This window comes from Lacerta agilis, chromosome 9 (genome assembly GCF_009819535.1).
Source record: "Lacerta agilis isolate rLacAgi1 chromosome 9, rLacAgi1.pri, whole genome shotgun sequence".
NCBI classification, from domain to species: Eukaryota; Metazoa; Chordata; class Lepidosauria; order Squamata; family Lacertidae; genus Lacerta; species Lacerta agilis.
The window spans coordinates 48,673,933-48,691,730 of NC_046320.1; the positions used below are offsets into that span (position 1 = coordinate 48,673,933).

At 39.9% G+C, this 17,798-nt stretch overlaps 1 protein-coding gene across 1 annotated transcript in view; it reads left to right on the forward strand.

Moving 5' to 3' along the window:
- NDST4 (N-deacetylase and N-sulfotransferase 4) overlaps positions 1-17,798 on the forward strand; it is a 116,088-nt gene that overhangs the window by 63,140 nt on the left and 35,150 nt on the right. Inside the window, 2 exon segments of the mRNA XM_033160099.1 lie at positions 2,267-2,452; positions 4,498-4,626. Of these exon segments, the coding sequence (XP_033015990.1) occupies positions 2,267-2,452; positions 4,498-4,626 (315 nt within the window).

A 17,798-nucleotide genomic window follows, 5' to 3' on the forward strand; every position in this document is an offset into this window, starting at 1 on the left:
TCGCTCAACCTTATGTAAATATTCCAATATTTTATAGTGATCAAGCATCAAAGATGCCTTGTTCACTTTACATTTTCAGTATGGAATATAGCCATGTTTTTGTTTTGTTTTGTTTTTCAGAAAAAGGCCACCAATTTATTACATATTGAATTTCATCTGCAGCAACTAAGAAGAGAAGGATATTAAATTTCCTTTCAATAATATGTTAGCTTCTGTCCACTTTCTTTGATTTTATCCTTCTTACTTATCAATCTAATATAGACATAGAGCTGTTTTGTTTGTTCAGTCACTTTTGGGGAACATTTCCCTACCCTTGTAAATTTCCTCCAGTTAACACTGAAAAAAAACCTAACAGCTACTTTAGTTGACATTTCCAAGGGTGATAATAATTAACACCTTTGCTGCTTGACAAGGGCCCTACTGATTTTTAGTCATATGCATTTTTATTGGCATTTCAAATGAAGAAAGGAACAGTCCAGTAAATCATGTTGTCTGCTTGGCCAAATAACAGGGTGCAACAATTATTTGATCATAGGATATGGTTATACACGTTGTTGCTTTTTAAACACAGAACAGTAATTCTGGAACACTAAAGTCAACTGGATGCCAATTATAGCATGGGGTGTTCAGCTGGGCAAGGCAGTTAAGCCTTGAGCCCCATGCAGATGCAATTTGATAAATGAATTCTAAAGAGGCAAGTTGGACTCAGACATGATGCATCTGCCTCTGGCAAAATAGTTTGCCTTAAATTAGACATGACAATCTTGCTGCCTTGGGGCAAGCCCCGAAACAAGGAGCAGGTTATCAAACCCCCAGTAGATGCTGATGAAGCTATTCCCCAAAGCTATGCCTAGGAGGCTGGACCTTTTTCACATCAGAACCCTGGGGTTAAAAAAAATTATTTTTAACAAGGGGAAGTGAGTCAGCAGTGAAGTTGTGAGCTCAAGAGCAGGAGCCCAGGATAAGGCTCAAGAAAAGGTGAAGGACGGGGAAAGTCATAGAAGCGCATTGAGCTACTTCTTGAAGGGAGCAAGAGACCAAGCTTTCAAGTTACACCAAATTCTTCCCCGGGGCTTTCAGAGCAATTTGCATTGTGAGATTTATGGTTGCATAGGTCACTTCAATACCGTACATTTAACATGCTCTTATAGCAATTTTCAGTCATGTTTTTACCCTAAATAATGACGCACCAGGTGTGCAGGTTGGGCTTCAATTACCCAAAACTGTCTTAGAAAAGAGAAAGACTTTTCTCCCGGTCCTTGGCCAGGGAGCAAATAACCTGCTGGCTCTTCATGCCCAGAAGGGTGAAGAATGCTTCTCTCTCATGCCATCATGAGATTCCCCTGACCTCACTTAGTTGGTTAGCTAATCAGGAGATCCTCTAAAAAGTTATTTTTCTTTTCTTCTTTTTTATAAATCATTTTTATTAGTTTTCCAATAAGAACATCCAATTAACAAATCCATCAAATCAGCCCGGATTGGAAGATTGGAATGACGTCAGGAAAAGCTGTGCTGGCAAACTGACAGTTGAAAAAATATATATACACAAATAAAACTGTACCCGATGGATGAAAGGATATATGATCTCTGACATGATTGAAAATCGCACAGCCAGGGACGGGGAACTTTAAAGCGTTAAGATCGGAATGTTGCAAATATGAGAACAAGAAGAAGGCAAAAATGAAAATATTGGTGATATACTTCAGAGGTCCAGAGTATGGGAAGCCCAAAAGATTAATAATTAATAATTTGGATTGTAATTTGGCTGTTTTTTATTTTATTTTTTATTTTTATTGGATTATGATAAAAAGTTATTTTTCAATATATATAGCCTTCTTTACCACCTGAGTCTTTTTTCTGGGTGTGGCGGCAAGCTCTAGATATTGTACTAGCAAAACTGCAGAGTGGCTTGTAAGGCATCATTGGTGAATCATTTGATGTGACATGTGGTGCTGCTTCCTGGCTAGAGGGGCTTACAACTGTCTGTCAAGCAGTTGTGGACCCCCTGATTGGCCCTTCTGACTCTGCTCAGTCCTCCTGCTATAGAACCTTCCTTATATGTGGAAAACACACCAACTAGCAAATGATTGGAAAATGATAGACCAAAATAAGTCGGGTAAGAGACAGGTGATATTTCTCCCCAAAGTGGTGCAGTTTGGAATGAATGTTTACACATCACTGACCACGGCTTCCTCTAATGATAAACTTGTTGATATTTTATAGTGTTGTCCTACATGGAGTAGTGTTCTTTGTTTTTCGCCCCCAGGAACATGGTATTCCAACTGACATGGGCTATGCAGTGGCTCCACACCATTCTGGCGTCTACCCTGTTCATATTCAGCTTTATGAAGCCTGGAAGAAAGTCTGGGGTATTAAAGTCACCAGCACTGAAGAGTACCCTCATCTGAAACCTGCACGGTACAGGCGGGGCTTCATCCACAATGGCATCATGGTACATTGCATTTCCATTATGTCATAATCGTATCTTGGCAAAAATGGCTAAAGCAATGCTATTATTCACATTGCTTGGAGTTTTAAAAGTGGTCTTTAAAAGCCGTCAGTGACAGAGAACTTTAAGAAACTGCCACACTTGAATTGTACATTTTGCAAGCCCAGCTGGTAGTTCACTTTCCTTCTGTGCTTTCACTAGAAACTGGGGGGGGGGCACTTGAAAAGAATATCCAACCTACAAATTTCTTTAATTAATAAGTGCAAAAAAATCCTTCAGTTTGCATGAATCACTTTACAGAAGTCTGACTATAGGCAAGATTTTAAATGCCTCTGGATCATGCTTTGGCAAGAAAGTGAGCATTCAGACAGGGAGCATGATTATACCTTAGAGCTATTCCTCTGGCTGCCCTTCTGTATAGGATAACAACATACTTTATCCATGTTGTCAACAAACTCAGATGGGCTGCATATTTCTCCTGCCAGTGTGCTGTGACAGGGTTCAAGCAACAGTCACCATTGCATAAAAGTGAAGCAATTCCCAGCCAAGGTACAGAGAGGACAGCTGTTTATATTTTCCACTGAATGTCATGGCATGAGGTCAAAGCTGTTGGTCCAAGGTCATGTTTACCCAGATTAACTTGGCCCATCACTGAGGAAAAAAGGCTCTGGCTAGCTGGCAGCTGTACTAAACAAACTAGCAAGAAGAACAGATTGGAGAAAGTGGGGGGGGGGGACCACAGATTAACATTATCTCCAAATGAAACGTCAAGGAAATTTTAGGCAGATGGAAATCAACAACACATATTACATGCCATCAGTACTATACCAGTAGGAAATATGGTTCAATATGTTTAATTAGGGGTAGCTTTTTCTGGATCTCACTATGAAACAGGTAACGTGATTACCAACATGTATTTTGAGCCCTTTATTGGTTTCTGAAATGGAGAAAGTTGGAGCCACAGAAACACACACACTATTGCAGTTCCCAGAATGCTTCTGTGGTTGAAAGTTTTGACTTAATGAGGTAAAGAAGAAGAGTTTGGATTTGATATCCCGCTTTTCACTACCCAAAGGAGTCTCAAAGCGGCTAACATTCTCCTTTCCCTTCCTCCCCCACAACAAACACCCTGTGAGGTGAGTGGGGCTGAGAGACTTCAGAGAAGTGTGACTAGCCCAAGGTTACCCAGCAGCTGCATGTTGAGGAGGAGACACGAACCCGGTTCCCCAGATTACGAGTCTACCGCTCTTAACCACTACACCACACTGGCTCTCCACACCACCACACTGGTGGTTTCAAACCTTTCTGCAGAAGTACTTACTTCTACTTACTTACTTACTTACTTACTTACTTACTTACTTACTTACTTACTTGTTTCATAATATTTATATGCCACTTGTTGGTTAAGAAAAAGAACAACCCTCAAAACCTTCTTTCCACACAAGCCCTGTACATGTGTTAGTTGTATGAAGGGGATAAGCATGGTGAAAGGGGTTGCAAGTTCCACACAACTACTCGCCACATTGCCCCTTTGTGTAAGTAACAAAGAGAGTTAAAGGGTTTGTTTGTTTGCTTGTTTAATATACATATTTGTGTTGTAGCAGGTTCCATATTAGAATAGGTGTTTCTACCTACACAAGAGACAAAGTGGAAGATACTTTCTAAGACTGCACTCAGTAGCTGCAGTTTATATAAGTATTTACAGTAAAAATAATTAACATGAAAAATGATATAGTGTCTGTTTACTCCCTGGCACCATTTTAGTTGATCAAAAGCTTTTACATCTATTAAACTAACTGATTTAGTCAAATAAATATTAGATCCCGTGAAATTTTGTGCTCAAGGATTATGCCCAGGATTGAAGCTAATTAATTAGGGAAAGTTTTTAATGCAATTAGTATATCCTTCCCCTCAGCTGGATCTGGCCTTTTCTTAGGTCAGAAAAAATAAATCTATGATATAATAGCAGACCTTCAATTATCAGGGGATCTAAGACATGGAGGAAACACACACACACACTTATAGATCTTTTTTGTCTTTATTTTCAGGTGCTCCCTCGACAGACGTGTGGACTTTTCACCCACACAATTTTCTACAAAGAATATCCTGGAGGGCCTCAAGAACTAGACAAAAGTATACGAGGAGGTGAACTGTTTCTTACCATCCTTCTCAACCCAGTATGTACTTCCTTTTGTTGTTATACAATTATAGTATAACTGAGGTGGTGGTGGTGGTTTTCATTCCAAAGCACAAATAAAATCAGTTTGGTCGGAGACTAATATGAGCTTCATTATATGGAGCAGCTATATCCAGTACAATCACTGTGCCATATTATATTTTTGAATGGTGCTATCTATAAAAGATCTCAATATATGATTGTGATTGTGACCTCGTAGTATTTAAATGCCACTTATACAAAACACTCCACATGAAACATTTTGTCATAATGGTCTAATTCCATTTCAGTATTATGAACCCCTTTTTACAGATACAAGGTGGGGTGGAAGAACTGAGCTAAGTCTGGCTTCCCTAATATCCTCTAGTGAGTTCACAGCAGGGCATTCAAACCAAGGAATTCACGGTTTGTACCTCCATCTCTTAGGGTATGTCTACTTAGAAGTATTGAATTCATTAGGATTGACTTCCCGGTATGTATGCATAGGATTGCAGCCTTAGCTTCTAATATTCCATTTGGATATGTGCCTTTTGTTGTTCAGTCGTTCAGTCGTGTCTGACTCTTTGTGACCCCAGGCACCCCTATCCTCCACTGCCTCCCGCAGTTTGGCCAAACTCATGCTAGTCGCTTCGAGTCGCTTGCCCCCCCCCAAAAAAGACAACAGGGATATGTGCCTAGTCCTGGATTTATTTCACGTAAACTCCTCCCATTAACACAGCATAACCATAACAATATCTTCTGCTACATTGTGTCTCCATTTCCAGTGATGGTATGTCCATTAAAAAAATCCAAATTTGAGTCTGTGTTTTCCTGGCCTGCAGAAGTGCCCACTCTTTCTTCCTAGATATTTATAAGTCCAGGTATTTAGAATTTTGTATTGTAGGAAATACACCCAAGCAGAAAGGTTAGCAGGAACTAAAAGACTGGGAGAGACCTCAACATAATGGAAGTATGTTGGAGGAACCACCCACATAAAGTAACAGAATAAATCTGTATTTTCCTCCATTGTGGGTAGCAAAGCAAAACATAAACCAGTGTTTCCCAAGGATATTCCAAGGAGGCCACAGGGAAAATTGTGTAAATGGAGGGCCACAATATGAGGCTTGGGGCCCACAGAGGGAAGTGAGAAATGAAGGGGGGAAATCAATTTTTTAAAATCCTGATTGGCTGGTTAACCACTTGGCCAATCACAAGCAGGTAAGGGGGTGGCCCACCAGGGCCTAGTGCATTTCCAGCGGGAGAGGGCAATCACTGAGGCTCCCATTTTGATAAGTAGAGCCCATGATCCAGAACCCCCAGGTCAGATAAGTGCAGTAAGGGGGGGTGGCAATGGGTAGGGCTGGGCGAGCTGGAGCTGCTTGTTGCTGCTGCCCAGTGGCAGCCTGGGTCTGACTCTGCAAGGTGCAGGGTGAAATCCATCCCAGCGCCTAGCCAAGCAGGGTCGTCTGGTGCTGCTGACTTGCATCTAGTAAATAACAAAGTGTCTACTCAGAAGAAAGCCGCACTGAGTTCAGTTCAGTGGGCCTTACTTCCAGGTAAGGGTGTGGGGGGCTATAGTGTTTTATCTAGGCAGCCAGGGCTCCCCAGGATGACAATATCTTTTTGCACTAGGTCAGTGAGAACCACCTGCTTTTTAAAATTATCCTATATATACAGAACTCCCTGTGTAGCTTTCCCTGTCAACCTGTAAGTGTTGTTTACTTTTTATAATACGTGGAAGATGGATCTCCCTCAGGAGGTTCTGGACTCTCCTTCCTTGGAGGCTGCTAAGGAGAGGTTGGATGGCCATCTGTCATGGATGCTTTAGATTAGTTTTTTACATTGCAGGGGGTTGCACTAGAAAGATGACCCTTGGGGTCTTTACCAGTTCAATGATTCTGTTTTCCTGCTTCAGCAATATTTCATTCTGTTCCTATCATTTTAAGCAGTTGTATTTTGTATAAATTATAAAAATTATAAATAAAACATGTTCTATTTACAAACAAGATATTTAAATAGCTACCTGACGCAAGGTGACCAATCACAGGAAAGCAAACCTGGCCAATTTAGGGCTGTTTTTATTCCTCTCATCCTCTCTTTTACTTATGCTCAGAGGTAGGTTGAGCAATGATAGAAAGAAAACAGCAAGAGCTATAGGCACCATCAAGCTAATAATTTCTCCTGATTTTACCCTCAGCAGCTACCCTCACATTAATATGTTATTCACACAGCTTCTCTCACAAGAAGCACAATAAGTTAATAAAGGCTCACTTCAGAATAGCCTTGAGATAAGTGCCAATTAAGAGATAATTAACTTGAGTTAAAAGGTTGCATGATTGTCCCACCAACGATCTACCAAACAAGCTTAATATGAATAGCTGCAAGCTTGTTTGTTTGTTTGTTTACAAATTCCTTCAAAATCCCACTAAAAATAAAGCCGTCCTTGGCAACATATTGCCATGTGCAAAATCCCACTCCCTTTTTATACTTCTCGGTACAGAATTTTTCCAAACTTTGTAATACAGCACTTTAAAAAATATATGATCTCCATGACTTCTTCTTTATTCAGTTTTTATTTTCTAGCCCTTGTACACTTTTGATTGCCTCGGGTGGTTCTTCTGGATGAGCCCATTTCATTTTTTTTTTAAACAGAATTTATTGACATTTTCACAAAATAACACAAACCCAACCCCACACCTACAAATACCAAAACAAATACAGATACACATAATGTCAGGATTCTTCTTCTTATCTATATACCTTACAAAAAAAAAATTCTAGTTCTGAATCTTGACGTTTGACTTCCCCCGCCTATACACCTTCGGTTTTAAAACAGTAAACTATTCCCTTAACAACTTTTCTCTATAAAAAATTTAACTTTACTTAAAAAGAAAAAACACAATTGTCTTAATCTTTGCATTATAACCTAAATCTTAACCAAGTATTCTTATAGCTAAACTTATTTCTTCTATCGTTTATCATGCTGCTTTTAACTTAAAATTCAATATCTCCTTACTTATTTAAAATAAACTTATAATTAACAGACTTCACACTCCGATTTCGGATACCGTGGCAGACCATTCGGATTATACATTTAATATTTCAACCCACTCCCCCTCTGTCCATTGTTTTTTTCCGCCTTTCACCAGAACCGGTTCTCCAATTATCTTCTTCTGGATGTCCAGAATGTCCACAGATCCAGGCTGCATTCACAACAAACCTTGCATCGAGCTTCAGGATATTCATCCCCTCCATTCTGGGTTTCTCCGTTTCTTTGTGCCATACTACTTCTTCTTGTAAAAATCTTAATTCTATGTCCCTTGCCCCCGAGCTGCCACCTCGGGGTCTGGATATTAAAAATCTTCCCGTTCCAGGGCTGCCACCCCCAGAAACCGGCCCCCCTTCCAGTCGGAGTTGCCCAGCCGTCTCAGACCATCCTTCCAACGCCTCTCCCAGCTCTTTGCAAAAGTCTGTTTCCATTGTGTAAAACTTTTGAAAAGCCTCTTCTGTGGATAATAAGTTCTTTCCATTTATAATTCCACTCAAGACTTTTAGTTTTCGATCAAGCAGTTCCAGTTGAAAGACAGTAAGCTTTTCCTCATCCTCCCAATCCTTCAATGCCAACACGAGCGCAAAATCCAGCATCTTGGGGGGGAGGATGGGTATCAAGTTTCAGTTCCTGTCTCTTCCTTCCTTTGTTTCAATTTTTTCCCACGAAAGTCCCAGTCTCCGCCATTTCTCCTACGCCGGAGTATAAAGACCAAAGCTTCAAATGGAGATATTTTTTCCTCAGTTAACCCCCAAAAGGAGATCTCAACAGACTCAGTTTTCAAATTCCAAATGCTTTCAATGATTGTTGTAGCAGCAGTCACTTAAAGAGTTAATTTCTTTCACCCCCCGAAGGGAGGGAGGTGGGCTGCCTTTCTTCTTTCCCCCAGATCGTTCCAGGAAAACAAAGAGTCAATCAATTACTTACAGCCTCTGGGTTCTTAACAGCTCCTTAATGACAGGTAGAACTTAGACGCTCATCACAGGCTTTGTCGCCGCATTTGCATCCCGGTTGGGGCATTTCCCCTGTAGCCCGGCTCCGTCGTCCCTTCACCCCCACTCCCCCTTTACAGGGGGAGCGGGGGAAGGGTTCGGAGCCACAACGGGCACAGCCGGGGAGCCCAGAGTGCGGGACGCTCTTCCCGCACCCCAACCGGAGCCCCGCTTTGCGGTAGCAGGGCTCCTAACCCCCGGGATGGACTGGGTGCTTCGCAGCCGAAGCAACCCACGACCACCCGCAATGGCGTCCGCCGCCGGAAGCCCTGGATGAGCCCATTTCAAACTGGTAAGGCACACTATTAGCTGGAACAAAAGGCTTAAAGCAGATGAACCTTTAATTAAATCTTAAAGCAATGAGCATTGGCAATACATTACCACCACCAACCTTCTAACAGCTCTTACAGTATACAATTTGAGGGTTTTATTAGGGTGGTTGTAGACAGCTCTCTATTTGAAAAGCTGCACAGTTCAAGTTGGGTTTAAAGATAAAAGAGCCACAGGAAGGGAGAAGTTGCCCATCAACAGTTATCACTTGAAGCACACAGGTCCAGGCGATAACTGTTGTGATGCATTTTCTATTTTTTGTTGATCCATAGGTGGCTACCCCTAAGCTTTACTCCCTGACCCAGTGATCTAACAGCATTTTTCTGCAGTTGGTTCTCTGTAGGAGATAGATTACCTCATGTTGGTCACAAGCTTGCCTCTTCTCCTTTCAATCTTCACTATTTTTGCAAGCTGTATGTTCTTCTGCATGACATAAATATCCTGTTTCTTAATTTTCACTGCTTAGTTGCTTTGTTCTTTGAAAGTACAGTCAACTTACTCTGAAAGTATATGAATGTGGTAACCACACCTCCATATTTATATGTTATCACAGTCGCTCATTCCTTTGTACTTAGAATGTATCATGTGATTTTATGATAGCTGACTTATAATGAAATGCCCTATTTATCAAAAATATAGGGCACCAAGCAGTAGTGATATTATAATTATTTTTTGCCAATTTATCATCTGATCCTGAACTTGCTATTTCTTCACTCCATTTACATGACTTCTTAACATACCATCATTTATCAGTCAAGCTGAGTCAGTAATTCACTTTCACCATGCACCAGATTTTTGAATTTTCAAGGTTCCATTCATCCCAGCACAGTTAGGACCTGATATTTGTGATACCTTAAAATAATGTGCTGACATCCAAATCCCACTTACACAAATGGGACTTACATCTTCTCTCCCTGTGCATCCCCCAAAATCTTGGGAAGTCTTGGGAAACCTCTTGAATAGATTGGGAGGGTGTGGAGCTGCAATGGGGTGGACAGAAAGGGTTATTCCATTGTGTCCATTGGCATGACATCAGATCTCACCCATACTAGCCCCATCAAATGCCCCACTAATTTAAGACCTCCAACAAGAGTTGCCCATGTGTATATCTGTTACTTGATTTAAAGGTTAAGAATAAACTGAGCCCCTGATGAGTATTTTTTCTAGGCCCAGACTTTTTAAACTTCTTGTGCTAGCTGTTTCTTTCTTCACACAATTACATAGGTAGATGTATTTCTGTCCTGTTCTTTTTCTGGACTGTTCCTGGTGCACTCGGGGAGTTGGTCTTATGTCCCACAAAATAGCCCAATTTCCAGTTGTCCAGAATAATTTTATTTTAAAGTGCAAGAAATTCTATTGGGATAGACAAAACTTTAGCTTAAAAAAAGTAGGTCATCATTTAAGTATGTGTTGTGGAGTCTAGTTTTAGACACCTATATATTAAAATGATGGTGTCTGAACTTCAGGAATAAAGCATGGTATGACTTCAAAGAGATTTAGAGTAGATTCAGATATTTGGAGCACTTTTATTGAATAAATGTTAAGTATAATAGTACCTATACCTCAGTGTAAAGAGAACTGCTCTTTCTGAACTCTGCTTTTATTATTTAGAAGACATTTCCGTCTCCAAACTTGCTTATCACTGTCTCTACACTATGATTAAAAAATGTTCATTCCTTGGCCAAGCCTTTGCTTCACTCTAATCCTTTCCAATGTACCTTCACTTCCTGCTTAAGCTTCTTATGATTTCCCCTGAACTACAGCTTGCTAAAGTTTCTGAAGTTCTGAATTCTGAAACTAGATTTCTGACTTATTTTATGTAATAGCACGCTGAAGCCTTTGATTGATTCACCATTTCAAGCATACCATCACAAAAATTCTCAAACAGCTTGCTCTTAAAATGGCAAGTTTCTTTTTCTTTTTCTCTTTGCTAATACCCTGCATTTCCTCCAAGGAGCTTACATCAAGAATTTCTCATCTAGGCACTGGCCAAGGTGCTGAAGCTTGCATCCTATGCTTTCAGACCATCTCTGCAGTCTAGCCATGCTTCTCCTTTAGTAAGCTTTCAAAAAGGGGAAGAGAGACTGTGGCCCACTTGAATCCCCAAAGGAAATTGCTGGCATTGAGAGAAACTTTACAGAGCAGTGTGCACAGCAGCACGCCATAAAATATCTTGAGTAAATATACCCAAGAGGAGGCCTTGAAGAAGTCAAAGCATTTTAACTTGAAATCTAGTAAACAATGATTCCTGTGATGCCTATTTTCTTAACTGTTCTGTCCTGTTGATTGGAACATTCATGTTGTGCATAAAATGCCATATTTTCCAGCCATGCTCCACGAAATCATCCCTAGCCCACCTCCCCCAGTTTCTTTAGAGGTCTTTTTATGGTCTTCAGTTTGAAAAGTCTAGTCATTAACATTGCACTGTTTCAAATAACAGACTTTGTGTGAACAAGGAACTTTTTGTGACATTATTTTTGATGCCATCCTTTAAAACAGGGAATGATGTGGTATCTTATGAATGTTGCTAGACTCCCATGAGGCAGAGCCAGCAAAGGGCTAGCTTATGGTGGTTATGGTCTACACAAAAAGTGGAGGTTACCATGTTGACTACAGCTGCTTTCAAGACACTTTGATATTTTATTATCTTTTTATATGTGCTGGAAGCAGCCCAGAGTGGCTGGGGAAACCCAGCCAGATAGGTGGGGCGTAAATAACCTCTAACCCTGTAGAGCAGATTTAGGAGGCACATGGGGCATGCAGTGAGAGGAGAAGGGGAGGGAAATTCTTTGTGCAGCCAAGAGTGTTTGCACTAACTAGTGGCTAGAGAGTTGGATACTGCCCTAAGACTTTAACAAATGCCAAAATACAATTAAGGTTGGTGCTTTTTTGTACATCAGGGAAGGGAATTCCAAAGGGCAGGTTACTGCAATGTCATGAATAAGCAACAGGACAACCAGGAGGGCATGATCTGTAAAACCTAATCTCAATTTGCAGGTAGATTTGAGCTATCAATTGAGGTTTGTTGGAGTCATTAATGCTGGGTAATTGGCAAAACGAATTCTTAGCAACACATTCCTGCACCGCAGATCTCTTTCCTAAAACCAGGGTGTCTTTTCCCTGAGAGCCCTCACGGACTCATCAACATAACCTCCTGCCATTATTGTATTTTGTAACTGTACACACTCTGTGAGGGAAATAGAAAATAAATTCAGCTGAGTGGGTTAGACAGCCAGAACAGCCAAGGAAATTAGATTTAATATCCTGATTAGGACAAAATAGCTGAGCATTTGGCTGCAGGTTTATAATTTAAGATTGAATTGCAATGTCAGCAGCATTTACCATTCATTTGGAGAGGGATGTATATGCTAGTATATCTCCCCAGCAGTCTAGAAGGCATTCAGCTTGGAGGACAGTAGTATGGTCATTGTATCATTAACATTTCACTGAGAGAGATATTGAATAATGCTATAGCTATCCAGAGGAATAACAATAGGTAATGTATTCAATAAATAATAGTGCATTAAGGGTTTTCAACAAAAAAAAAGCAAGCAGGGAAATCTAGAGTTGCATGCACAGATGATAACATGCATTATTCCTGAAGGACAGCATTTATATAGATAATTTAACTGACTGAATTACACTTGGCATGAATAGAGACCCACAGAGCAATATATCATGAGACATTGTCAAAGCTAAATTCCATTATCTGTCACTGGAGGATAGCATGTTCCGCCGCTACGAAAGTATTGATCCAATAGATTTCTTTACAAAGCGCACGCAAATGCAACAGGTCACTGGGCAATTATCTTTAGGCCAAGACTCTGACTGAGCTTGGGACGGCACCCAGTGGAGTTTTAAAAGTTGTGGTTCTGTTCAATGAACAGGCATACCTTTTGCTTTCGCTCTGCAGCATGCGCTGGAAAATTACTGGGTTGGATTATTTAGAATACAGGTTTTCAAAGCCTCAAGTAATGTCTTGATTTATAGTTGTGTCTTAAGAAAATTTTGAAGAATCAGCAGTGCAAAGTATAAAGGGGGACCAAGTAAATTATCTAGACTTCCAAAACTGCTATTACAACCAGTTAAACTCTGCATGACATCTCCCAAATGGAGTGTAAATAAAAATGCTGCCTACGTGAAAATCACTCCTGGTTTCAAATTCCTTCTCCATTATCTAATAGAAATTTTGTATTTCACTCAATTTCCCAGGTCTCTTCTCTCTGTTGCCCCTAGTTTAGTTAAGCCTTTGGCAGTTTAGGCCAACTCTGATTCGTAAGTCTGTTCAAGTAGCAGTTTTGGCTCTAAAAATGGTAAAAACAAAATGTTTACCATATGGTATTTTGCTACTGTATGTGTATAAACAGTTGGTCAACTGGCTGAAATGATTATCTAACCCAGTCTGGTTGTTTTAATATTATATCTTGTGCAAATTCAAAATTATGTTTCTCAACAGTGGCTTTGAGATGGCTGAGCAATTTTTCTGCTGAACCAGAATTTTTAAAACCTTATTATACAGTATAATGACAAGAAAATCACTAATATTTTTATAACCATCACTTTTTGAAATACCACATAAGTACCAGAGTTTTATGTATATCTGATGACTGCATAATATTCACAGACAAATGCAGCAATATTGTTCAAGTTCCTGGCACTGATCTCCTACATGTGTATCTATGGAATTGAATGCCTTGGATGTGTGTGTGTGTGTGTTTTTAAAAAAAACAGCAGCTTCAGGCTGTTTGCATTAAGGCCTTATCAAAATGCAGAACAGCAGCAAATTGCAAGGTTTAATCAGATTATTATGATAGGTATTATTTTCCTAACAACAAGCAATTATATTATTATGTCACATGAAACATTTCTGTCACCCAAATACTGCACCAGATGGAATTTTGCATCTAACACATATTTAAAAAGAGGAGACTTAACAACAAGTAAGAACCTTAACAAAATCTGTACACCATGTATAAATAAATGTATTTTTTGGGGGGGGGGGAGAGAACAGCTAACACATTTACCTAATTGTAACATTATATCTACAGCCTTATAGCTGATCCTCAAAGCTTGATTGGTTTAAAACTTGTTGGTTAAACCCTGGTTGCTGACCTGCATGTAGTGTCCCCCTTCCAGAAGACAAAGCCAAGGCAATAACATGTGCAAACAAACCAGACAGATCAACATTCTGGGATTTAAAATTGGCCACAATGCCCCCGAATAGTGACACAAATGACTGGAACAGACATTTTATGATGTCCATCATATTGGCATCTGTCCTATCAGTTCTCTCCAAACTTTAGCAAAGTTACATTTCAGCAATCTTATCTAACAAAGGCCACAGCCACACACACACACACATCATTGTGTAATGGGCTGCTTACTGAGCAACATTTCTGTTTCCCTTTCCTCACCAACCCTGGAAACTATTTCTGTTTCAATTTTGGCGCTTTCCTTCCAGTGCTTTCCCCCCTAGAAAAAGAGGTTCCGGTACTCACCATGTTACAACTTGTTACAGTAAGTGTCACACTTTTTTACAACAAAAAAGAGGTGCCAGTACTAAGTACACTTGAGTATCCTCTGAAAAAAAAAAGCACTGTTTCCTCCCCCCTTGTCTTAATAGTACATGAAGATATTCTGGCAACAATTCAATCAATGGTGCCATCAGGCAGCAGGACTTGGGGGCTGACGTCCCAGATCCTACTCAGGAGGAGGGTCCTGACAAGTAGGAAGTTTGGCTTTCTGTATTTTGAAGTTAGTGAACTGATGCACATTATTTTCTAAAGAGTTGGATCTCTAGAAGACCATTAAGTCCTGATGAAGCCTAAAACTACCCAGCTGGAGCACTGAATCCAGCTATTTCAGGAGGAAGGGTGTCTAAATGTACTATAAACATTTATGCAAAGTTGTCATTTTTTCTAAGACTTTATCTGTGAGGCTACAAGAACAGTATGTTAAGGGAAAAAATTGTGAACACAGATGTGATAGTGTCAATTGCTTCAGCTTTAGAGGCACATCAGAGGTGATGATCATATCCATTTTCATGTATTAATTATCCCAATGTTTTCTGTGTATTCCACTTCCCATGTATTCTGTCATCTGTCCTCCTTAGTATTTTAATTTCCTGCCATTTTCGTTTCAGTCGTAGAATCACTTGCATCTCCTTGCCCTTCCTTTCTATCCCCCTTATCTGTTCTCTGCAAGCTTGAACATTATTGTGGCTCATAGCTTTTGGAGCAGGAAGATCAATTTTCACCACCCGGTGCTATTTCAGGGCTACTCACGGCATCAGAAACACCCCAGTTGGAATAAAGTACTGCTTTAGTATGCACTGGAATATACAACTTTTGTAACAATAACCGCACAATAATTTATTCCCATGTTGTTTTGAATATTTAACTTTGGTATCATTCAGGATTAGTCCGTCTCGGAGACTTAACAACCCTTTATTATTTGCCCATTCTCAGTACGACAATACAACAGTTGCATGACCTTGAAAGGTAGAGCAAAAAGAAACAGATTGATATAATTAACATTCTCTCTCATTGCATTAAAAAGTCAAAATATTCATTTTGTGAATAAACATTTACTTTGTAAATATATCCTGCCAGGATTATGGGAATAATGTTGATGTTTGATAATAATATTTGCTGGTAATAGAATTCAATTTGCAACTTCTGTCTTTTTCATTTATCTTGAAGTAATTAAATATAGATATATAGATACACATAGCTTTAACTATACGGACCTTTGTTGGCAAGGTGATGTCTCTGCTTTTGAAGATGCTGTCTAGGTTTGTCATTGCTTTCCTCCCAAGAAGCAGGCGTCTTTTCATTTCGTGACTGCTGTCACCATCTGCAGTGATCATGGAGCCCAAGAAAGTAAAATCTCTCACTGCCTCCATTTCTTCCCCTTCTATTTGCCAGGAGGTGATGGGACCAGTGGCCATGATCTTAGTTTTTTTTATGTTGAGCTTCAGACCATACAGTATTTTGCGCTCTCTTCTTTCACCCTCATTTAAAGGTTCTTTAATTCCTCCTCACTTTCTGCCATCAAGGTTGTGTCATCAGCATATCTGAGATATGCATGAGATATGTGTCATCAGCATATCTGAGATATACATGATGAATTCTGCATATAAGTTAAATAAGCAGGGAGACATAAAGCATATATACCGGTACATATAACTGCATATATACATATAACTGCATATAAGTTAAATAAGCAGGGACCATAAAGAAGACTGATCGCCGAAGAATTGATGCTTTTGAATTATGGTGCTGGAGGAGACTCTTGAGAGTCCCATGGACTGCAAAAAGATCAAACTTATCCATCCTTAAAGAAATCAGCCCTGAGTGCTCACTGGAAGGGCAGATCCTGAAGTTAAGGCTCCAGTACTTTGGCCACCTCATGAGAAGAGAAGACTCCCTAGAAAAGACCCTGATGTTGGGAAAGATGGAGGGCACAAGGAGAAGGGGACGACAGAGGATGAGATGGTTGTACAGTGTTCTCGAAGCGACTGGCATAAGTTTGACCAAACTGTGGGAGGCAGTGGAGGATATGGGTGCCTGGCGTGCTCTGGTCCATGGGGTGACGAAGAGTCAGACATGACTGAACGACTGAACAACAACAACAACAACAACAACAACAACAACAACAATATAGATACACATATAACTTATTCTACTAGTTGCATGCATGTACACTAGCCTTCCCCAACCTGGTCCGTGTGTGTGTGTGTGTGTGTGTTTTATAAAAGTGATAAAACTCCCATCAATGTTAGCCAGCACACCCAGTTTGGCAGGAGCTGATGGATGTAGCTGTCTGAAACATCTGGAGGGCACCAGGTTGAGGAAGGCTGATGCATGCCCATTCATAAAATTGTGAAAGTACCAGTCCTCTATTTGGAAGGGGAGTTCATTCCACCTCACTATGCGCTGAACTGCTGATTGACCCTGCTGGCATTATGTGTCCTGGATATAAGCCATATATATTGAAAACAATATACAGTATTTAGGATTGAGATGTAAGGCTTGACATCTTCTAATAGATTCTTCTATGCCTTTATGAGCAAGTCAATTCCTCAATTCCCTCCCCCTCAAAAAATATTTGCTCAACTTTTAAAAATAATTCCCCAAAATGATTTTTTATGTTGGTAATTCATTACAATAAATATCCAAATACAATAAAATAGAACCATTTCGATGACAACTAAACTAGAGCCTATAAATCATCCTTTTTATGCACCAGATATTTACTTGACATAATAACTGTAAGCAGGCAAACTACTTAATTCAGTCATGCTGACAGTTAAGACATGTACTTCAGGTTTTTTTCCTAGTGTTTAAGTGTTGTAATTTTACCACCTATTAAAACTAACAAAATTCAGAGTTTGATTCATATCCATTTCAAAGAAATACAAAAGCCTATTTCTATAAGATTAGAAAGATGTTGCCAAGACTTTTGCCCCAAATATTCCAAATTTCATGCATCAGAGATGAAAGAAAAAGAGCAACACTTGTCTTAATAGGAATTATGTATGGGCCACTTGACACAGAATTGCAGACTAATAGTTCCACAGAGACTATGCAAGGACAATTTTGAGATTATATATATATATTCAGTACACCAAATGAATTGCCCTGCACTCCTTGATCGGTACTCTTCATTCAGTCAAGCAAAGAAGTGTTCTGGCATATTTAAAGCATCCCCTGAGATGGGGCTATATATCACATGTGCTCAGTGTCCACAAGGTCTCACACTATCTGTTTTCCAGTTCATCTCCTTTACTCCCTTGTTCCACAGACTATAAAGAACTGGCCC